Source organism: Dermochelys coriacea, chromosome 12 (genome assembly GCF_009764565.3).
Source record: "Dermochelys coriacea isolate rDerCor1 chromosome 12, rDerCor1.pri.v4, whole genome shotgun sequence".
NCBI lineage: Eukaryota > Metazoa > Chordata > Testudines > Dermochelyidae > Dermochelys > Dermochelys coriacea.
The window spans coordinates 31,567,222-31,592,143 of NC_050079.1; the positions used below are offsets into that span (position 1 = coordinate 31,567,222).

A 24,922-nucleotide genomic window follows, 5' to 3' on the forward strand; every position below is an offset into this window, starting at 1 on the left:
TGTAATATCCGGTTTTGAAAACCACATTTCAGGACTGATACATTTGTCACAGATCAAGAATTTCTTACAAGAGATATGAACTTGCCTGATAAAAATAGCAAGCAAAGTCTGTTAATCATCTTCTTTACTTCCATTCTTTTTGTCTTTCTTTTTCTTTTTATTAAATCTCAATTGCAGGTCAATTTAGGAAATGACCATTTGTGAAGTTCTGAGGATATAAAGAGAGCGTTTTACTGATAGTAATGTGATTGGCACTTTCAGCACACATTTATTAAAATGCATGCAGAAATTAATGAATTAACCTTCACGACTCCCCTGGAGGATTGGCCGTATTATCCCTATTTTCATAGATGATGAAACCCAGGTACAGAGGGGTAGAGGGTATGTGTAGACTGGTGTTTTTGTTCCTTTTGTAACTTAAGGAATTTGATTGCTAATTTGCTGAGTGTCTAGTTTAGCATTTTGAAACTGACATTCCAGGACACAGATGTTTGTGGTTTACCAAAGGCTGAGCCCTACACGTACTCTAAGTTATTAACCCATGGTCACACAGTCAGTCAGTAGCAGAGCTCCAATTAGAATTTGGGAGATCCTAGGGGCAAGTTCTAAGTACTAGACCACAGCTATGCATAACAGTTTTGCTCTGCTGGGGAGATGTCATAGTGACCATGAGTTACAATGTTGTCACAGTAATCGTGTGAGGAATTCAGGAAGTGCCCTGCACATAGTCCTCAGCTGTCCACACAGTCCTCCATTTCCTCAAATAATGAAAAAAAAACAAAACAGAGGGGCCCCACTCGGCTTTGCATCACTACCCGTACAAAGCAGCCATACAGTCAATGGATTTGACCCTCTCCTTAAGGGAATCCTTAGGTGTCACAGAGCTACCATAGTGAAGCAGGCATGTCTGAGTGACAGAGGGTGTGTCCAGATCATCCCTGTGCCTTTGTGTTCCCTGGTGGTTGGAGTGACACCTTGGGGTTGTGAGAAACTGGATTTATATTGGAAAAGCCTGAGAAAAAGCCTGCTCTGATTTACACTTTGCATCCGATGAAGTGAGCTGTGTCTCATGAAAGCTTATGCTCAAATAAATTTGTTAGTCTCTAAGGTGCCACAAGTACTCCTTTTCTTTTTGCGAATACAGACTAACACGGCTGCTACTCTGAAACACTGGGAACTGGTTACCAAGTTAGGGAACATAAAGATGATCTTGTGTTGAGCACAACTCAGCTGGCCTGGATGACATTGCCCAAAGCTATTCAAGTACCTAATGCAGTCTTGGGAAATTAGTCCTCAGGCAGAAGGAGTTCAAGATAGAGGTTAGGCTGTTCGGTGGTTCCCACAGGACAATGCAAATCCCTATAATTTTTCATATGGGGTCTGCAACACTTTTCAGCTGACAACACTGTAACAGTACCCTGTAACAAACCCTATTTTCACAGCTGTGCAAACAGCCCTGGTGACATTTTCACTGATGCCCAGGACAATAAGAAAGAACAGGCACTGGAAATCAGTGATGGTTTGTGCATCAGTAAAATGAGGAGAGGAGAGTGGTGGTTCTGGTGAGAGCAACATTCATTGCCAAGAAAAAGCAGGAGGAGAAGAAATGTTAGTGTCAATTTTACAGGGGATTACAAGAAAAAATAGAACAGGGCAAAAGTTAAAATATGCGGTTTGCAGTGTCTCTTTGGAGAGGTTGGGTGGAGGAAGCTTTGTTTAAGCAGTCTGATAGAACTGATTTTCCTTATGGACCTCTGTAACAGTAACACCCCATTCCCCCTTATCAAAGTTAATGTTATTTTTAATCAGTTTCAGTTCTCATAAATGGGCCCATTAAAGCTGTAACCTTGGTCATTAAGACTGCTTTAAAATAAAACTAAACTCGAAGATATTACTCTGTAGGAGTTGGCCTGATGAAGTTCAAAAAGGGGAGAGAGTATCAGTTTAACGAACTTCTACTTGCAGTCCTTTCTCTTGAGTCGCAGTAGACACCCACACCCAGTGTATTTGTAAAGAGTGTTTGATAGTAAAACTATTGTCAGGCCTTTAGATTAAAGAGAGAGAGGGTAGATTTTTCAGACACCTTATTCAGTTGTGCAGGGAAGGTCTCCCTTCTTATTCCCTGGTTAATCCTGATCATACTGTGAATCAGTTTCAGGTGGGTTGAGCAGGTGCATGGGGAAACTTTGGCAAACCAGTAAAGTGCCTGAAACCAAGAGCTTTTGGTTGAAAGAACACCGGGTAACACAGGGACCTCTTGATGAATATTCTCTCTTGTCATCAGGTGAGTTGGGAGGCCTGGAAAGTGGAAGGAGTCTTGGATCTGGGCTATCCCATTCATCAGCTGACTTGGCACAAAATAGGGAGTAAGATGCTCCATTAAAAGGGATGAAGAAACTTAGTTCTCTTCCCAGTGCAAGTGGAGAACAGAGAGTCGCAGCTCCTTAGTTGCAGGGCTTCTCCTGGGTCATCATGTGTATGTCTATGCTGCAATTAGACACCTGCAAATGGCCAGTGCCATCTGACTCAGGCTCTTACGTCTCAAGCCAAGGAGCTGCTTAACTGTGGTGTAGACATTCAAGGTTGGGCTTCAGCCTGACCTCTGGGACCCTCTCACCTCACAGGGTCCAAATTTCCACACTGCAATTAAACTGCCTCTTAGCCTGAGCCCCATGATACCCAGTCAGCTGCCATGGGCCAGCCATGGATTTTTAATTGCAGTGTAGACATACCCCATAGCTACATGCCGCACCTTGTTCCAGGGCAGGTATAAAAAGCATAGTCTAGTCCTCTGTGACTTTGTTATATAGAATTAGAACTGTGCCAACAATTGAAAAAACATTTTACGCTAATATTTGTGTGAGTTCAAAAGAGAACTTTGAATTAACTGTGTTTGCTATTCCCTGGAGCATTTGAGGGCTTGAGCTCCCTCGTATGAATATTCACAAAGGAACAAAATTTAACCTTGAATATTCTCTGGTACAGTTTCAAACTGTATATTAAATTTTACTTTGGTGCAGTTCAGGTGTATTGGTTGGTCACATGGATCCAGATTTTTAAAGGTATTTAGGTGCTTAACTCTAATTGAAATCAATAGTAATTACACTCCCTTGTGGATCTGGACTTTAATGTATCTAATCTGAAAAGACAAACAATACTATAAGACTGATGTAACTAGCAAGCACAGTGTGAATTGCAAATATTTGCAAAGATTTACAGAATAAATGTATGAATAATTCTGAATCTTAAATTAATCTGGGAACTCCATAGTCAGTTTGCTGACAATTAATGAAGAAAAATAGAAGAATTTGTGAAATACATTACTTGTGAATAATTAACTTGGCCCTACTTATAATAATGGATGCTTTAGCGATGAGGGAATCTAGTGGATTACATACTTTCATAAATTGTGTAAAACAATAAATCCATGTTTTATGTGATGTAGGGATGGACTGCATACATATGTGGCTAAGAGGGCTAATGCAGCCCTTTGATGTATAAGTAGGGGAATACCAAAGAGGAGTAAAGAAGTGGCATTACGTTTGTATGCAACATTGGCAAGACCATTACTGGATAGTGCTTTCACCACAGGTGTCCACACTTTAAAAGAGTGATGAAAAAAAGAAAACGGTTCAGAAAAAAGCTACAAGAATTATTTGAGGTCAGGTCAGCCTGCCTTATGTGAGAGATTTGATAATCTCAGTCTATTTAATATATTAAAAATAAGGTTAAGAGGTGACTAGATCATGGTCTGTAAGTACCTACATCGAGAAAAGATGTCTGATAGTAGAGGGCTAGGTAAAGAGGCAAAGGCATAAAAGTGATTCAATACTCGAAGCTTAAGCTGGACAAATTCAGACTGAAAATACAGTGCACATTTTTAACAATGAGAATAATTAGCCATTAGAACAATTTAATACAGGTTATGGTGGATTCTACACTCTTAGGATCTGTAGGCAAAGATTAGATGTATTTGTAAAAGACAAGAAGTGATAGGCTTGATGAAATTCTGGGGCCTGTGTTATATAGGAATTCAGACAAGGTTATGATATCACTTCTGTCCTTTAAAATCTGTGAATCTGGGACTGTATTCAAAATCTATGAATCTATAAAAGAAGAATCCCCAAAGAGTAGGGCAGCAAAAGTTGGTAGTCTGCTTTTCCTTCTACAATTTCAGTATCTGTACAGCCAGAGAGGTTGGCTGAATTGGAATTTAATCCAGTGGCAGATCAGGTGCCTTAATGGTCAAATGTGCATCAACAGGATGGTATAGAATCACCTGTGCCTATTTGAAGTTGTAAAAGCCTTGCACATTAAGCACAAGTTCGGGGAGGAAGTGAGCATTCCTGAGGCAAATGAAATTTTGGATCTGGGCAACTACCACTAGGAATACATTGCATAAGCCCAGTGTTTTTCTTTGGGTCACTGAGGTCTTGACCAGCCATGACACTCACTGTGCCAAGAGTGAGGAAGAACTAGGTTAGTTGCAACAGCACTGTAAACCAAGAAACTTTAATGAATGAATCTACAATAAAACCCTAACTTCAGAATATTTACTAACAAACAGAGTAGGGGCAGAAGCTCCCTCATTATGGAATCAAATGACCCCTACATTCCATCTAAGTATGGAAGAAAAAGAACTCAGTCTGATGGGATCCCATAGCATTTCTCCAAACATTCGGTACCATAAGAGGGTGCTATGTGCCATGGGGAAATGATTTCTAGACTGTTTCCAAAGGCCAGTTGGTCACACCATTTGCAATTGAGAGCATGTCCCGTATGTCTGAATGTGCAGAGACAAAATGCTGAAACTAGTACACTTACTCATAGGCAATCTATCACCCTCCCCCCTACCCTTGTGAATGTAGCAAAGAGTTGTATTAAGAGTCAGACACATGAAAGTCTGAGTTCATGCACCAAAAAGCAGCATTTCAGGAATAAAATAAAAGGATTTGAAAGACCAGAGGCTGTACACAGTGTGCTGAGAAAATGCAGTGCTGTTGCCAGTGCTGTTTGGTTTGATATTTTCTGCACCAATTTCCAAATTAGTTTCCCCTCCTCCCCCAACTTTGGGATTCTGCATCTCCAATTTTAAAGTTTAAATAGACCTATACTTTCCCTGAGGACTTATGTGCAAACTAATATTAATATTAAAATCTTTTATGTTTGTTCTGTAGCTTGAAACAGAAATCTAGTGCATAGTCTGTTTTATCCCACTGGCTCTCTGAGGTTCAGGTATTAACATAAATACAGCCCATTAACACTTGTTCCTCTCTGTCAGGACATAAATTAAGTCTGCAGGTGTTCCATGAAGCTTTACCCTTGGTACTAATTAAGCCTTGATAATTAGGTTTGTTAAATTCAGGCCTTTAAGCTTATATTCCCTCTTTGGGTTGCCAAAATGGAGATTTGCAACATACAAGGCCTATTTCTGCAGACTTTTTTTTTTCTTTTTAAATAAAACAGCAATCATAAACTCTTTGCTATTTAGATGGTTTAGGGTTCAAAACCTAAAAAGAATTTTGACATTAGTTTATATTTACATCAGAGCAGTTTCTTTTTTGGCAGAGCATGGTCAATGTCGTGGAAAGTTTCCAGCCTTTGTCACCCATATGTTAAGAACACAGATGCGTCTGCTAGATAAATTGTTATAATTCCAAATGAGACATCAGTCAGAAATGTGTGGGTTGATATCCTATAAATGTTATTGCAAATGAAGTGTTTAAGCTACAGAAGTTTAATTTAACAGACATTCTCTGTATACTGTAGAGTAGTAAAACTTTATTTTTTGGCCCGGGGGAAAAAAAGGAAAATGCTTGATTTTTGTTTAAATGAGGGTGGTTGTTTTCAAGATGTTATGGTCACACGTCACATGGGTTTAGTGCTAAAAGTAATAATAAAAATAATAACAATAAAACAAATCTAGTGGGAAGGAATTCACTTGGGAATAGGGTTATTTGTAACACATACACAGAACATTACATAGTCTGATCAAAATGGATTTCCTTGCCAGTTAGTCTTTTGTTTCTTCATAAATATATTACCCATCAGATCAAATGTTTGATAAATGTCATTTTTCATCCAGAACACATGAAACCATTGAAACAACTCTATTAGAGGTACTTCCAAGATTATACATTGCAATCATGCTACCTTAATGCTAATAGCCTTTCACATTTTTTTATTCATGGCATATTAAGTAAAATCACATTTTTAATCAAAAGCAATTAAAAAAAAGAAGGAAAAGAATGAATAAATAAATGCCACTGGGGAGTTTCAGCCACATTACGTTCCCATTCTTCATTTTATTTAGTGTTTTATTGACCAGAAAGCCACAATTAATCATTTTGGGCAAGAGCCATGTTTTTGGTAAGCAAAAGCGTTTTGTTCAGCTGCGGAACTAAGTCATGACAGATTTGATTTAGCATTCATAAAGAGGCTTGTTTGTTTGTTTGTTTGTTTGTTTTGTTTGTTTAGCCTGATTTTTGACTGCTTGTAGGGCACCATGTTAACACTGTGAAGTTCTAACATATTTTTCTTCCAGGAAAGTTAAAAAAATTAATTTGTGGAACAATCATTGGCTCTGCTGTGAAGAAGTCTGAGTCTGGGATTTCACAAAGAATGGGCAATGGAAAAGTGTAAGAAGGGTGAAAGAGCAGCTTTGCGTTATTTAATATTCCATCACAGACTTCGTCCTTGGAACGGTCGTGCCATGAAAACGAAAAGCCCACAACACTAGGGTATCTGCTCGCCACTTGTTGAAGAAGAGAAAAGCAAAGTGTATGGTAGTGTCCATTAAAAACTTGCCAATGCCACATCTACACTATGGTTACTTTCATGGCACAGTAGCTATTCCAGCATAACTCATAGTGTAGATGTCACCTACAACAATAGAAGGGGTTTGTGTCCCACTGTGGAAACTCCACCTCTCCGAGCAACAGTGGTTATGGCAATGGGAAGCATTCTTCAGTTGACCTCACTGTGTCTATGCCAAGGGTTAGTTCGGCATAGATATGGCACTCGGGTTTTCATTTTGCACATTCCATAGCACTGTAGCTATGTTAACTGACCAAAGTTTTAAGTGTAGACCAGGCCCAATTATTAGTTGAAAGTAAAATTAACTTCACTGTGTTATTTGCAGCATGCCGGTACTTATAATGGTGGTTATTTAATATTACTTATATGTATTATCGTAGTGCCTAAAAGCCCAGTTATGGACCAAGACTCCTTTTTGCTAGGTGCAGGACAGAACAAATGAAGAATATGGCAGACAGTATATTCCATTGTGCAACACTCTCCTAAATAATGCAGTAATTGCCAAGTTTTTGTGATCCTTGTGAGAGAAATCATGATTGTACAATACTATAAGACAGGGATCGGCAACCTTTGGCAGGCGGCCCGTCAGGGAAAGCCGCTGGCGGGCCGGGTCAGTTTGTTTACCTGAAGCATCTGCAGGTTTGGCCGATCACAGCTCCCACTGGCCACAGTTCACCGATTCATAGAATCATAGAATCATAGAATATCAGGGTTGGAAGGGACCCCAGAAGGTCATCTAGTCCAACCCCCTGCTCAAAGCAGGACCAAGTCCCAGTTAAATCATCCTAGCCAGGGCTTTGTCAAGCCTGACCTTAAAAACCTCTAAGGAAGGAGATTCTACCACCTCCCTAGGTAACGCATTCCAGTGTTTCACCACCCTCTTAGTGAAAAAGTTTTTCCTAATATCCAATCTAAACCAATCTAAACCTCCCCCATTGCAACTTGAGACCATTACTCCTCGTTCTGTCATCTGCTACCATTGAGAACAGTCTAGAGCCATCCTCTTTGAAACCCCCTTTCAGGTAGTAAAGATTCAGGCCAATGGGGGCTGCGGGAAGAGGTGGCCCGGCCCATGCTGCTTCCCGGAGCCCCCATTGGCCTGGAACGGTGAACCACAGCCAGTGGGAGCTGCAATTGGCCGAACCTGGGGACGGTGCAGGTAAACAAATCAACCGGCCTACCAGAGGCTTTTCCTGACAGGCTGCATGCCAAAGGTTGCCAATTCCTGCTATAGGAGAATGTATATTTGATAGGTTCTATTTGCTAGTATGTCACAGTCATTTGGAAGATAATGTATAAGAGGCTGTATTGAACACCTGAGTGTTTAGAATGAGGCAAGAATGTGACTTAGGATACTAGAGGTGATGCCCACAGTATTTAATTAATATCACTTATCTACACAATGGTGCATAGTTCTATTCTTGGGAAGGAAAACAAGCTTCTTGGTTTGGAGGCGAAACTATTTCAGTATCTGAGCTTGGCTACCTAACAGTTATCAATCTGAATCCTATGGGAAGAATATGGAATGTTTTTTCTTTCATGATTACAGCAGTTTTGCTTCAAACCCATTCATGTTTGGAGCATGAATGCTTACCTTTGTGAATTCCAGAGGACTTGTTGTTGTCGTCAATTCGATGTTCTTCGTTTACAGAAAAAACAAATGTTTTCTCTTTGATCTTTTAACATATAGCCCCTGATCCTGCATTGCAACCTACTAGCACACATGTGTAGTCCCATAGCTACCCTATCGCACTCAGACACACCCCCAGAATGGGAACGTTAGCCATTAAGAAGCCTTACTTTTTATATAATAACTGGTATTACAGAATATATTGCAGGAAATGTTATTAACAAAGCAAAGAGTCATTGCTGATTAATTACCACAAGGACAAAAAGATGGTGACTTTTTTTCTTTATTGTGAAGTCTTGGATCATATACCCCACAGCTCTGAGTGGTAAGAGGAGAAGCTGCAAGGGCTAAAAGGTGGATGGGAAGCCAGGGGTTAAGGCATTTCAAAATGTCAGGCAGCTTGTTATATTGCAGTACATCATTTTATCCCTGGAGACTACTGCTGAGACCTAGGCCAAAGCTATATAGAGAGCAGGAAATTTGACACAAGCTTCCAAATTTTCTCTGTAGGTCTCTTGGGCTGAAACCCATATGCCATGGTTAAACCATCAGGCTTTGCTCCACTGAGACTTTAGGACAAAGCAACTCAGTATTTCCTTCTTAGTAAAAGTGTCTGCTCTTTTTCTTAGCAGAAATATATTTTCCCACCCACTATCTTCTCAGACTGAAAATAGCCTTTTTTTTCCAGTTGATAATATGCCTTGATTTGCATGTGTCTTGTTTTTTCATTTGATTTTTAACTTCCCAACTATAGAATCAATGAAATTACTATTACCTAAAGGCATATTCTTATATGATCTGACTGTAGATAATTTTAGTATTCAGAACACATCAATGGGTTAACATATATTTGTCACCTATTGTCCAAAGACAAGTTTAATTAAGTCTGAAATGGAAATTCTGAGCAATAATTGAGGCTATCCTTTAAAAAAGTGAACAAATAAATGGTTTTATTGAAATGTGTCTATGAGCGGCTTTGCATTTATCCATTTTGTTCACAATCATGGTATCTTACTCTGTGAATAATTCCATTGCATTCACTGTGATTACTTGCAAATGAGGATGCTATATAGTGTGAGTAAAGGATTGGATTCTGGCCCATGGGGGGCTGGGGGTGAATTGAATCAAGCCCTAATCATTAAGGTTTTTTTTATTGTTTCTCCATCTATAAATTGATAGCACATTGAGATTTTTGTTGTCATGTAACATCAGTATCTTTTTGGATTTCCATTGCCACTTGCCACAACTGTACAAGGAAAAATTAACATGACAAAATTGCTGTTTGTGAAAAGTGGAATCATGGCAAAGTGTAGTCATTAAGAGCTTTGTTATTGGGCCGGAACTTCAGCACATATTCCATAAAGCTGCCTTCACAGGGCACCTGATGATTCTCCTGATGTAGGGGAATTCGCAGAATCCCTTGTCAACTTTAGGCCGTCTATCTACGTGATTCTCTGCCAACCTATCTTCATGTCAGGGTCAGGAGGATGCTAGGTGTCCATTAAAAGCTGGTGCAAGTTAGAGCAGCTTTAATACTGCTCTGACTTGCCTGGGAGCCAAGCCAGTCCCTGGTGGCAGGACTTGGGTAAGGACAAAAAGATGCTGGAAAGCCACATATTCCCCTAGATTTCCCACCCTCCCATTCAGCACCAGGCATAGCTTGGTCAGAGGAAAGGGTGTAGCCTAGTCTAGAATCTTGTACCTTCCTCATCCGACCTCCTTCCAATACGGTGTTAAACCATGTGACTAATACCTCTCACATGGTTCTTTCTTTCTCTCATCTTACCAGGGAAGATTTGTTTGCCCAGGATAACATTTTCTTTTTTTCCCTATGTATATAATCTTATATTTTTATGTATATGTGTTAATGAACCCAGGAGATCCCTTCCAGTCCTGTGACCTCAAGAGTAAACACACAGAAACATAGAAGACAAGGTTATAAGAATGCGCTTTGCACTTGAAGCGGAACATGATGAGATGTGTAATGGTCCTGTAGGAGTTCATTTCATGGTGTGGTCCATAGTGTGTGTACTGGTGGATAAGTTTTTGTTGACTCAAAAGCTCCATTTTGCAAGAGCAAATGCAATTGTCCATCCAAACTGGGAATTTTCTGTAACTGCCCAATTAGCTAAACAGCAACTGCTACAGTTAAACATTTTTATATCTGCCAGATCAGATAACTTGCACTCAAGAGTTTTGAAAGAATTGCCCAAGGAGCTATCTGAGTCATAAAAGTTGATATTTAACAAACCTTGGAATACTGGAAAAGTAATAGAGGATTGAAAAAAACAAGTGAGCCAATACTTACAAAGGGAAAACAATGTGACCTGGTTAACAATAGGTTGGTTATTTTGATATTGATCCTGGCAAACATCACAGAAAGGCTGATACAGTACATAATCATTAAAGAATGACAGCATAATTTATGCCAATCAACATGTTTTATGAAAAAGTTTTTGCAAACAAATTGTTATCTTTTTGAATGAAATTACAAGTTTGGCTCACAAAGATAACTGGGTTGACAAAATATACTTAGACTTCCGTAAGGCATTTGAATTAGTGTCGCACAAAATTCTGATTAAAAATTAGAATTACGTCAAGCTTATGTAGCACATATTAAATGGATTTAAAATGAGCTAACTCAGATCTCAAAGTATCTGTAATTGGAAATCTAATGGAGGAGTTTCTAGTAGGGATATACAAAATCTCTTCTCAGCCTTTTGTTATTCAATATCTTTGTAAATGATCTGGAAGAAGTTTTAAATAATTCCTGGTAAAGTTTGCCAATGAGACAAAACTGGTGGAGTGGTAAATAATAAGTACTGAGTGATGTGGATTGCCTGGTGAACTGGCTTGCTTGAACAACATTTGTTTTAATACAGCTAAATGCAAGGTTATATGTCTAAGAAACAAGAATGAAGGTCACCCTTCTAAAATAGGAGATTATATTTTGGACACCAGAATAGGTGTCTTGGTGGATAATGAACTAAACATGAGCTCAGAGTGTGATGCAGTGGCTAAGAGAGCAAATGTTATCCTTGGATGTGTAAGCAGGAGAATATCGAGGAGATTGGTAAGGAGGTGTTAATGTACACGGCATTAGTAAGGCCATTACTGGAATACTATGTCAATTTTAGGTGTCTGCTCTTCTAAAAGGATGTTGACAAACTGTAAAGGATTCAGGAAAGAGCTACAAAAATTATTTGAGGCCTTATAGTGAGAGACTGAAGAGCCTCAATCTATATAGCTTAATAAAGAGAATGACGTGATTACAGTCCGTTCGTACCTGATGAGAAGATTTCCAATAGTAGAAGGCTTTTTAATCTGCAAGACAGAGGCACAGTAAGATCCAATGGCTGGAAGCTAAAGGAGACAAATTCAGACTAGAAATAAGACTTTTTTTTCTTTTTTTTCTTTTTTTCGTGTAATGTGATAGATTCTTCATCACTTGAAGTCTTTTCATCAAGAACACATTTTCTAAAAAAAAATAAATGCTGTAGCTCTGCTAGAAGTTATGGTCTTAATTCTGGACTCTCTTGGCTAAATTACATTTTGCAAAAGGTTAAACTGGATAATAATAGGATCATAATAAACTGGATCATAATGGTCCCTACTGGGCTTAAAATCTATAACAATTAATCTAGTCTGCCCATGGAAGTGTTGTTTGGCCATGCAATTCCAGGTCTTCTGAGCATGCACAAATTTTGATGAATAAGGTTTGATTGAAACTACTTTGAAAATGTGTTTACAGGATTTTCTGCCTAACAACTGATTTAATTCCAGTATGAAATGTATCGTTTAAAAAAATGTATTTCCAATGAAGGTAAACTGTCTGCTTACCCCATATGAATATTTGTTTGTGTTTCTTTTTAGGATCTGTTGAGATACATAAAATTGTATGGTTTAAATTACAAAAGCAGCCATTTATAATTCTTGTTCATCTTTTACATAAATACATGTGATTCCATTAGATATGCAGCACAGCCTCTTATACAGTTAGTGAATGGAGATGAAGCACTTCTGTTTACCTGTGAAATTGCCTATTAAAATTACAATAAACACCATAAAAATGACTTTATGTCTCTCCTCTGAGAAGAAGTTTCAATTTACTGGATCATGAGAAAATATCTTGCAAGTAATTGTAAATATTTTAGGTAGATTTACTCTGATATTACTTGATGTGTCAAATTCACCAAAAAATTATGTAGTAAAATGTTAGAGACAGTCAACTTGAAATCTATTCAGTTATTAAAAAATGGGGGAAATCATTTCATCTTCTATACCTGTCCAGAGTCCCCCTGCAATTGTTGTGGTTTAACAAACACAGTTTCCTATGTTGGAATATTTTTTCTCCCTCTTCTTGCTGTAAGAGACCACTGTAAAATTGGGAAATTAACTAAATACCTGATGGGGAAGCTTATATACAAAAAGCCACATCTCCATTATTGTAAATTGGGCATTGAAGTCAATGGAGCTACATTGATTAACACCAATTGAGGGTATGGCCCGAGGTGTTCCCAAATGCACAAAGTAAACAAAATTTTAAAAACCCAGAAGAACCAAGAGAGGTAAATATGCTTTTCTCAAATCTTGATGAATCATAATTATTGTTGGTATTACTTGTAACAGTGGTGCCTCTTCAATCAATTATTGAAATCCAGATTTTCAGCAAATTACACAATAAAAAGACACTTCATGTTAGCTTTTATCCTATAGGAAACCCATACAAAGTACTTAGTTTCTGGCTCTGATTATGAACTATTACTGTACATTTCACACTGAAGAAAGATCCAGTGAACCTTACAGACTGTAGGCCAAATAATCTGTACTCAAGGCAGGACCAGAGTAAGCCATGGGCAGGGATGAAGGAATCAGGTGGGGCTTTGAGCTAGTTTTGCACTCTCCTAATCACAAGGACAGATAGAAACTGAACCAGCTCACCACATAGTTAGAGCAGCCTCAGGGTTGCTCTGTCTTATGTCTGGTTGCCCTCAGCCACCAGAATAATTCCATCAGCCAAGGATTAGTCAGAGATACTGGCTCCCCAAGAAAGCTTCTTATCCTGAGGTTGGGGTGGCAACTGTGTAGAAACAACTATGTTGGCCCAATACAATGTGAGGATTCTCCAGCATAAAAGGAGAAAACTCAAGTAGTCCATTTAGCTGTCTAGTGCAGCCACTAGAGGGGAGTCAGAATCAGACCATGTTATAGTGCTATAGTGATCATCTAATACATATTACCTCCACTGAAATAAAGTCTTTTCATATCTCAAAGCTTCCGATGAATATCTGCTTTGAACCAATGCAGATTGTATACCTCATAGTCTAATGTGAATCAATTACCATCTCTGCCCCATTTTGTGCCTGCTTTAATGTTGTTACATAGGGACAGTGATGAAAAAAGGGCATATGCTACTACTAAAAATTACATAGATAAAATTCAGATCCTGTTGCATATAGCAACCTCTCTGAATTGGGTGCTCACTGTTCAGCTGTTAAGATTATTATTAAACTTTATGGACCATAAACCTCATGGAAACAAGAAAAGTGAACAACCATGCTATTGCAATAGTGTCAAAACAGGAGACATATTTCATAGCCTGAAAACTGTATAGCCTGCATACACTAAAAATCTCAACACTCACTAGCTGCCTCAAACTACAGAGTTTATTTTATTGTGGAATTAAATGCAATGTTGCTAATTCACAGAGCTTAGCAATTATGTTATTTTTAGTTTAAAGTTCAAGTTCATAAATCTAACTCTGCAGATCGGCTTTCTGAAATTGAGCAATTTTTTTTATTTAAATATTTGTCAGACATCCATCATCTCTTAATATTTGCTGTCATGGGAATTTACTTAATTTCAAACTAAATCCACCCTGATTTCCACTATCTGCAGAGGCTCACTCAATGTAACAACAGAACCCTGATTAGGGGAGACAGACAAAAAAGGGGATAAAAACATGTTTGACACCTTGTTGCAGAGGTGCAAGGGGAGGAAAGTTGAAATGCTAACAGGGTTAAGTATTTACTTTCAGATATATTTATTTTCAGAAAGGAACAGTCGTGTGTGTGTGTGTGTGTGTGTGTGTTTATCATCAGACAACCTGCCTCTTGTACTGTATTTATATAGTTGCCTTTCCGTATCCAAGTGCAAATTGGAGTTGACTGTCCCAAGTTTTAGTTAGCAGTTAAAAATCATCTTTCTCACATGCTCAGTAAACTTTTAATAACACTTTTAAAAAATCTGTCTACCAGTATTCTGAAGGAAATATATCACCGTGCAACTCATGTGCATGATGAGTTTTCACAAGCCCATAATTTACGCACGTGCACGCACACACAAACGGTGGTCCCTGGCTCATTCAGTAAATTATTCTAAGGTGCAGGCTGCTACAGTTTCAATATTGGCATTGTTTGTGCTACTTTAACAAATAATGGAAGATGCTGTTGTGTTTAATTTTATTAAAACAGGAACTGCCATAGAAAATCTATCTTAAAGGAATGCTAAAGAAGCAAAGTAAAACATATAGACATGAAACCAAAGCTAAGGTTGCAGGTACAACCTTAACTCTGCCCCTTTGTGCCTATCCATTTTTTTACACTCTTGAATTACACGATCTACAATTCTCTCCTTCTTGCATATTAAAGGCCAATGTCTAATAGTGTGAAAATTTACCTATGAACCCTATGTTCTCTTTCTTACCATTTACTAATAACAATATCACTGTGACTGTTTACTGCAGTTGGCCATATTAAAGCAATATAATTTAGGCTGCTGTTTTCTTTTGGGTGGATGTGACAGATGTTCATGCAATTTCAATATGTAAGGTGACTTGCTGCTGAAGAATTGGGGGCATTTTTCAAAGGAATTGACCTCTTCCCATTGTTATGTATGTAGCAATGACATTTTAATCCTTGGAGGGGACCTTTTATAACACTGTCCCAGTTAGTTGACCATAAAATCTGGTTACCTTATAAGTGGTAAAGTATGGGAAAAGAAAATAAGTTACAAACCTGCAATTTTAAACATTAAATGTTTGCATGTGGCTGGGAGACTTGACTTAATCATTACACTATAGGGCAATTACATATTGACCTACAGTAGCATGAATGCTGGTAACTGTTATTTATTTTGATTGGTTTGGCATAATCGCTTAAATGATACTAGCTAGTGAATCCTACTCAGAAACATGTTTATAAATACCACAGGACAAATTTATGCAGAAAATGTTTGCAGCTACAAACGTCCTCTGAGAAAAGTGGGCAGGGAACATTTACTAGGTCAACATTTCAGTTAAAATATACAAATGTTCAGGCTAAAATTGTCCCTTTGCTGGAAGACGAGTCTTGTTCTTCCCCTAAATTTCTGTATTATGTAACTTTTTTATTGCTTAATAAATGGTATCATATTACTGTACTTTATAGGTATTTTGCCAAAACAGTGCAAAATGAATTACAATGTGATTTTTAGACAGTAAATCTGGACTGTAGAGTATACAGTTCCCAAAACATGAACTCATTTTTAATGTACCATCTGTTTCTCCACTATATTACAAAGATAAATACTTGAGAAAGAGACTTGACGAGAAGGAGAAATGGGTTTTGATTTGCCCTTTCATCATACACATAAAACAACATAAGGTCAATCAGTGCACTGAAATTAAAGCTAATACATAATAGTGGTGAGTCCTGATTTTTCTTCACCTATTGTTTCAAGTCCCAATTAAGAAAGAGGAGTTCCAAGATAATGTCGCTTCTAGATACACAGGCTTAGTCCTGTCATTGTGTTTACACAGTGTCTGTTAAGTTCTTCGTACAATATAATGAGAGGCTGATAACTGTCCTATCTTGATAAGGGTGAGCTGATAGAAAAGCACAAAATGTGCTCTTGTGCCTGGAAAAATTCAGAACGAACATGTGAACAAACAAAAGCCTGCTCCTGGAAATTTTAATCAGTGCTTCTCATGAAAGGAATTATGATGGATAGCTGAGACATTTCAGAGTGGCTTCTCTTCAAATAAAATAGTGTTGTTATTTGTTAGACAGCTTAAAGCTGTGAGTAATATTTAGCCTCTGTACCAACTGAATGGCAGATACCTAATATTAAACTAATTTTTAAAAAAGGGTCCAGAGGCAATTACAGGCCAGTAAGCCTAATTTTAGAACCAGGCAAATATATTAAAGAACATAATTATGAGATGCACAGATGAACAAGACATGTTGGAGAAGTCCACATGACATTTGTAAAGGAAAATCATGCCTCACCAATCTATTAGAGTTCTTTGAGGGGGTCAACAAACATATGGACAAGGGTGATCCAGTGAATATAATGTTCTTGGACTTTCACAAAGCCTTTGACAAGATCCCTCACCAAAGGCTCTTAAGCAAAGTAAGCTGTCATAGGAGAAGAGGGAAGGTCATCTCATGGATCAGTAACTAGTTAAAAGATAGGAAACAAAGTCTAGAAATGAAAGGTCAATTTTTACACTAGAGAAAGGTAAATAGCTAATTCCCCTACAGATCTATATTGGTACTAGTGCTGTTCAACATATTCATAAATGATTTGGAAAAAGGGGTGAACTGTGAGATGGCAAAGTTTCAAAATTATTCAAGCTACTTAAATCTAAAGCAGACTGTGAAGAGTTACAAAAGGATCTCACAAAACTGGATGACTGGGTAACAAAGTGGCAGATGAAATTCAATGTAAATATATGCAAAGTAATACACATTGAAAAACATAATCCCAAATATATATACAATATGATAGTCTAAATTAGCTGTTACCACTCAAGAAAGAGATCTTGAAGTCCTTGTGGATAGTTCTCTCTGAAAACGTCTGCTCAATGTGCAGGAGCAGTCAAAAGAGCTAACAATGTTAGAACCCTGTAGGAAAAGGATAAATAAGACAGAAAATATCATCATACCACTATATAAACCTATGCTAGGCCCACACCTAGAATATTTCATGCAGTTCTGGAGGCCACATCTCAAAAAAGATGTATTAGAATTGGAAAAAGTACAGAGAAGAGCATCAAAAATGATGAGGGGTATGGAACAGTTTCCATCTGAGGAGAGAGATTAAAAAGACTGGGATTGTTCAACTTGGAAAAGGGATGACTGAAGGGAGGTAGGATAGAGGTCTATAAAATCATGGTCGAGAAAGTGAAAATTCTTATGTTAGCCAAATGATAATATGGAGAGACTTGAAAGCTGGTATTATTCACTATGTGTAATTAACTAAAGTTATTAGTTGCAAAAAACATTTTTTGTGGATTCTGCATGCGAGTTTCAAAGCTCTGGGAAAGGGTTGTTATTAGTAATGAAGTAAAATCCTGCTGGTATCAAAAAGAAATTTGTAAAGCCTGTTTTTCAAATGTTTGAAAAGCAATAAGATGAAATATATGTCGAAAGTCACTTGCACCTGAAAAAGTCTTCTGGAGTATTTGCTTCTGTGGGGGGATACATTGGTCTATTCCCCTACTTCACTTCCCTCCCGGCATCCACATTATGTCCACATTTTAAGTGAACTATATTGTATTGAAATTTGTCTATATAATCTGAAGGAATTATTTAAGAAAGATATATTGTTCTTGAAATACATTGTTACTAGCTGTTCAGTGTGCATTATTCTGCCTGGCCTTTTAAAATGGGCATTGTTTGCCTAGACCAGTGGGAGATGGAAGAAATGGAATTCCTTCTTTTCCAAGCACCATGAGAGGCAGCAGTGGCCTTAATGTCCTCTCTGTACCACCCTGTCCCTCTGGAGACCAGCATGCAGGCTGAGCAATAGGGGGAGCCATGGTGGTAACCTCATTGGTGTTGTCTCTTGACTGAAGGAGTGCCATGTGGAAGGTGGCCATAAGAAAACACCTAAGGTGATAGGTCCTTCCTTTACCTCTTCCCATTTCTTTTTAATTTTTAGGGTAAATTAACCTAGGAGAATTCAGTGCATGGCCTCCACAATAAGATGTGTTTGGGAGACCACAGGGAGACACTCTTCCCATAGATTCCAGGAGAACCAACTGCCAGGGACAGAGCAGGACGTGCAAGCTCTTGGTACAAGAACAGTGGGAGGTTGTCTGTGTACGGGTCTGGTGGCCAGTATGGTTCTTTGGTCTTGTGACACAAGATTCCTAGATCTGAGGTTAGTATACATTGGAATGGAGCAATTCTCATCCCCAAAGTCTCTTAATATTCAAATATTATCTCTCTTCAGGCATCAGGTGCTGTAAGTATGGATACATTACAACCAGTATAGCCTCAAATTCCTGAAAAATCATATATATGCTTCTCTGTAGCTGTGTCCACAGCAAGCTTGTTTTCAACACATGCCTCCCCTTTTCCCCTAGTGCACATCAGCCAGAGTTTAGCTACTCTTATAGATGTATAAATACAGTAGGGTACTGATTAAACAGCCTGGTTCTGATTTCAGCATCCATGCTTTTAGAAGTTCTCCTTCGAAACTGTAAGTTGTCCTTCGGAGAAAACAGGAGATCTATTGTATTTGCAAATCTGTCTATACTGATTGTGACAGTAATGCAAAAAAACGCTCTCAGACTTCTCTTACCGGAATGAATCTGGAAATAACAGTTTTGTTTGGTATTAACTTAGACTGGCTTCATTAAGCAAAACCAGTGAGTGGTTTCTAAGAAATCTTGGTGGACTGTAGTAGCAAAAGTGTGTATGTCACTCTTTACTGACTTTCAAATCACACTAGCATAGTCCCCAGTTAGAGTGGACATGTTTTATTGGTTTGCATTTTTTCTTTAATTGTGGAGAAAATAAACAATTTCCAAACCTGCCCTTGGCCGATTGTCTGGCCTATTTCTCTGTCTGTCTATCCATCATCCATCCATCAATCCATCCATCCAGGTTTTTATATTAGCACCTATCACCTGAGAATGTTTGCTAGTACAATACAGGCCACATTTCCAACCAGATGTTATACTTATCTCTACATTACACGTTGTAGCTGAAAAAAGGGAGTTTTTCAACATCTTGTTAAAGAATGGTGCTCTTAAAAAATACACACAGACAACATAAGGGAACTTCTTTTTCCCTCTCTCTCTCTGCAGGCAAAACATTGCTGTTTGAACAGACCTTAACTGCTAAAAAGTGCTGTGTCAAAATAGATGCAAGCAGGAGGGGAAAAATACATTTGTTTTTTATTACTTTTATTCTGTGATTAACATTATGTGCTTATGAAAGTCCTGGTGTAATATCTGACGTAATTTCTTCATCTAAAAGATGAAGATGTAGAGGAGGTTGACAGTATTTATCAAAAAGAATTGAGGAAAATTATAAGTTTGAGTAAAATTCCTAAATATGTATACATATGATTTATGTATTTTACATTGTTTTCCCAGGTACAAAGGTATTCATAAAATAGTGAATTTAAAGAATTACTGAAATAGGAAATTGCCCAGACCGAAAACCATTTGCGTGTGTATAGGTCCACATAATGTAGGTGGGAGTCTTCAGCTTTCTAACTTCTTTCCTATCACAGATACCACAGATACTGGCTTTTGTTATGTGGCCAGGGAGGGTTTTGTTAAGTAATAAAAATAAGACTTTTAACATAGCACTTTTCATCCTTAGATCTTAAAGGACTTTACAAAGGTGCATAGATATAATCACCCCCACTGTATAGATGGGGAAACTGAGGCAAAAGAGGTTGTTAATTGCCTTTGGTCACAGAGCCAGGAATAGAGCCCAGTTTTGCTGACTCCCAATCCAGTGTTCTGTCCACTGGACATCAACACCTCATCTACCTACTCAGGAAAATAGTGTCTAAATCCATTAAATTAAAGTATTTAATTTAATGGCCTTTTTTCCCATACCATTGCTAAGCACCACAGATGGTCTGACTTTGTCATGTCTCCTTTCTGTCAAGATGTTGGACAGCCATATAAACCATATATCAATTAAACAGTTTCTTTGTCCGTATTCACATTTATTTAGTTTGTTTACTTGGGCCCATAAGTTCATAGATCACTAATGATCAGAAATGAGGTGGGAGGTGGAAAGAAGAGCCAATCCTGAGAGATCTTCCTTCCTTTGTGTCTCATTCATTGTGCAGAGTTGATGGATCAGGCAACTTTCATTCAACAGCAGGTCTGTGGCTCCAGCTATTAGCTGTGAAAGGAGGAGTCAGGAAGATAGGACACTGCCTTTCTCACATCTTGCTTTTCCTCTTTGTGAAAATTGGAAGGATTGGGCTGCCCCTCTACCAGATCTCTCGTAAGCAGAGGGCATCACCACGTTCTTCTTAACACATGGGACAGTGAGGAAAAGCATGACTGGAAAATCAGAGCAGCCTCTTCTCTTCATCCATGGAGCAGTGGTAGAGGAACAGCCTGTGAAAAGATCCCATTTCTCTTCAGCTGGGGAAGGCTCACATATTGTTAGGTCCCCCCTCTTTCTTGCCTGTAGTGGGCAAGACTTAATGAAAGGGGTGGCCCACCTGTGTCTTGCAGGGAGGGGAGCATGCATCCGACACTGAGGCATGTGTTTTAATGGTGTGGATTCTTGAGCGTGAAAAAAAGTGTGTTTCTACTATGAGGGAATATAGGAAGGCAACATCTGAGAAGGAGGAGGGAAGTCTCTACAAAAATCCTGCTCTCCCTTGAAGGGATAAGTGCCTGCAACATCTGTCTCTTGCAGTTGGTGTGAATTCAGTTATGTAACAAATCTTTTCCAACTCCAAACCCTTATTATCCCCCATAGCACAACCCAGTGGCATGTGTATTTGGTTAATACATTATCTCCATAATTCTTCACAGCTGTTTATGGAAGCCACGCATTGTGTTTCAGAATTCTGACATGGTCTGTGCCATTTCTAAGTTAGCCTGACCTTGTTTATTAATCCTATAACAATTACTGTTATGCCTACTATGCCATGAGGTTCCCCAGTGTCAGAATAAACAGTCAATATTCTCAGCAGCTGCAACTGTTCCACTTGTCAAAAAGCCTCCTGCATTAGTGCTCTGAGATGTTACTTGACAATATAATTTTAGAATTTAGTCTGATTTTAGAGACACTTTAGTTGCTTAGTGCCATCTGTAAGTGATATGTATGCTCTATCTCAAGCAAAAGGAAGAAATCTGTGGAGAGTAGAAGCCTACAGTCTAATTTGGGGAAATTGAGAGACATGGTGGAGCTGCCTAGTGTTATTGCCTAGATATGCTGTCTTATGTCTCTTCACTGTATCATTTTGGAGCTTTGTGTGTGTTACCAGTTTTGCCCGTTGCTTTGGGGTACGCTCATTTATTAGGCTTACTCTTCTGAGCGCAGTTTCCTGTAATTCTATCAATGTTTGCTTGTGTCACTTGTGTTTTCATATGGAGCTCTACTTCTCCCTTCCGCAAGTTCCTTCCCAATGGAGCTATCCTGCAGGACCTAGGTTCCCCAGGACTGGGCTCTTCCAGCCCCAGATGAACACACACACACATGTATTAACAGAGCACATCTGAGTGGACCAGGTCAATCAGCACTTCCAAGCTATCACCCTTATATGCCCCTGGACTCAGCAGGTTGGGTCAAGCAGCACTTCCAAGCTGCCATCCTCCTATGCCACAGGTTCAGCATGTCCCTATCCCCACTTTCACATTACAATTGTTCTGGTAATAACTCACTTGATGAGCCAACCCCACAGGATTTTTGGACATTACAGGGATCTTTAGCTTAGGTAAGAGCAGGGCTGGCTCTAGGATTTTTGCCGCCCCAAGCAAAAAAAAATTTGGCAGCCCCCGCTTTTTGTTTGTGGCCCTCCTACCCCTGGCTCCGCCCCAACTCCGCACCTTCCCCAAATCCCCAGTTCCGCCTCCTCCCCAGGGCGTGCTGCATTTCCCCCCCACCATTGCTTCCTGCGGCTCCCCCCTACTGCTGCAACCACCCACCCTAGCTCACCTCCGTTCCGCCTGCTCCCCTGAACACGCCACCGCTCTGCTTCTCCCCACTCCCTCTCAGGCAAGGGAGAGGCAGTGTGTTTGGAGGTGAGCAAGGGTGAGGGGGGTAGAGGAACTGTTCCCCGCCCCAGCTCGCCTCCGCTCCACCACCACCGCCGCCTGCCCCAAGTGTGCCGCCACTTGGCTTCTCCCTCCCTCCATCCCAGGCTTGCTGCACGAAACAGCTGTTTCACGCGCAGCAAACCAGGGAGGGATGGGGGGGAGAAGCGGAGCGGCAGCAGCGGCACACTTGGGGGAGCAGGTGGAGGTGGAGCTGAGGCGACCTGGGGCGGTGGGGGCACATTTCTAGGGGGGGCATGGCTGGCGCTGGAATGCTGCCCCTAGAAATGGTGCCGTCCCAAGCACCTGCTTGTTTTGGGTAAGAGAAGCATTGCTGCAGCGCAAACGAGGAAGCCAAAAACACAGGAGAGAGAGGGAGGGAAGCAACCAGCTTAACTATTCAAGTTATTTATTGCCAGGTAATAACCATACAAGGAGAGCCAAACTAACAAAACAGTTAGAATATTAAATCTAACTTAAATTTGATTACAAAAGTTAGGTTTAGAAAACTACACCTGATCACACAAGTCTGAGTTAGAAAGCTATACCTAGAGTAGAAAAAAAAAAGAGAGAGAGAGAGAGTTGGGTTCTCACCACTCCATGAAGCTTTAACCAATCGGGGCTCCCAGGCGGTGGTGGTGGTAGCTGAGGGTCCAGAGTGCTGGAGACAGGCAGAGCATCTCAGTCGCACGATCAGTCAGGAGAAGACGAAGTCCCAATGGAACTGATGCAGATTTTGGATCCAGGCATCAGATCTCTTACTTGAGCATGGATAGGGGATTTCTGTAGGGAAACATCAGTGGTTCAAGGGACAACACTAGATTTGTTTGTGGGTAAACTGGTGGCTCAAGGGAGTATACCAAAGTTGTTTTGTTCAGGCTAGAAAATAGGAACTGATAATTCCTGGCTATGTGCAGTGTTTCTTCCAGGGAGCTCCACAACGCAATTAGGCAGCTTCAGTATTTTGGATACCAATAAAGGATTTATTACTAGGATTGGTCTGATAACTACTGAGCTGGGTGTGTGCAGACCTGGGTTCATTAACAGCTGGAGCAGAGATCCCCCATCATGCAGTGCTTCCCTGCTTTTCTGGTCCCAGAGTTCAGTGCGGTTCTTGCCTTAGAATCTCTGTTCTCCATTCTGTATGCTAATGGAGATGCCTCCCTGTCCCATCCTCGATGCAAATGAGGCTAGGGGCATTGCCTTAATCCTGTCACCCTTGTCTGGAGGGGTTTAGGTGTGTCTCCCACTGCCTTTTCATTGCTTTTGGTAAGTCTTTCTTCTGATCAGTTTTGTTTCAAGCAAAGGCTGGGGGTGGGGGGTCCTTCATGAGTCAGACAGGCTGCATCTGTGCCCTGGTTCCCCAAGAACACATTACTGACAGGTAACAGGTATTCTACCGACATCTTTTGTTCTTGTCTATACCAGACTTTATAGGTGTTGCTACCACTATTGCAGCTCTACCTGTGGTAGTAATAATGTGAACTCTAGTGTATAACCACCATATTGTGTAGGCTTTTTCTGAGCAGTTGGATAGTTGATTTATATTATCGCTTTCAGATTTGGTACCACAAATGGAGATGCACCAGTAATAGCAAAAGTTGGAAATTTTACATAACAAACAAAAGCCTAGTGAAGACACAACCCAAATGGTAAGAGCTGTGTGGCACCCTAAGACAACCTCTACAGCCTGCCTGAGCGAAACTGTGCCAGTATACACCTGCCTATTGTTGTTTGAAAAAATGTCAATAGCTTGTGATGGCCAATCATTCATGACCTATTGAAGGTTTAGGGCCATCCCACTGTTCTGGAACAGCAGGTCACTGCAAGCTTATTGTATTTACAGAGCTTGGTTTCATCTAGATACGGTGGTGGCTGGCTGGGTAGGAGATATGCTGGGGTGAGGCCAACTAAAGTTCTTATTTTAACTACCGACAGTCTAAGTCCTCTGCTGAAAGTCCTTTACATTCCTTGATGGGACTAAATAGGGTGACCTTAGGGTGACCGGATGTCCCGATTTTATAGGGACAGTCCTGATTTTGGGGAATTTTTCTTATATAGACACCTATTATCCCCCACCCCAGTTCCAATTTTTTACACTTGCTATCTCGTCACTCTAGGACTAGAGCACAGTACCACCAACACAGGGGAGGAATCCAATAATGAGCCCTGAATGCTGTAGGCCTAACAAAAATAGTTGTATGCAATGTTGTTATAACTGTGTTGTTCCAGTATATTAGAGAGACAAGGTGGGAGAGGTAATATCTTTTATTGAACCAGGTTTTGCTTCAACTTTAGCTTCATCACCTACCTTGTCACTACAGATAGCTGTCTATTATATTGCGACAAGGGCTTCTGTTATTTCAACTCTGAAAATTGCAACATACCAAATACCATAAGCCATATAGTACAACAGAATTCAGCTTTTAAATCCACACATACTTGGGACGTTTGGTCCTCCAAAGAAA

At 39.6% G+C, this 24,922-nt stretch overlaps 1 protein-coding gene across 5 annotated transcripts in view; it reads left to right on the forward strand.

Annotated features, from left to right (window-relative positions):
* The window catches only part of WWOX (WW domain containing oxidoreductase), a 690,060-nt gene that overhangs the window by 490,475 nt on the left and 174,663 nt on the right, over positions 1-24,922 (forward strand). The window contains exon 9 of one of the 5 annotated variants that reach the window (XM_038368516.2): positions 178-219. The exons of the other annotated variants lie outside the window; for them this stretch is intronic. Coding sequence (XP_038224444.1) covers positions 178-204 — 27 coding nt within the window. The 3' untranslated portion in view covers positions 205-219. Of the gene's footprint in view, positions 1-177; positions 220-24,922 lie in introns of those variants that run through there. 5 annotated transcript variants of the gene reach the window in all.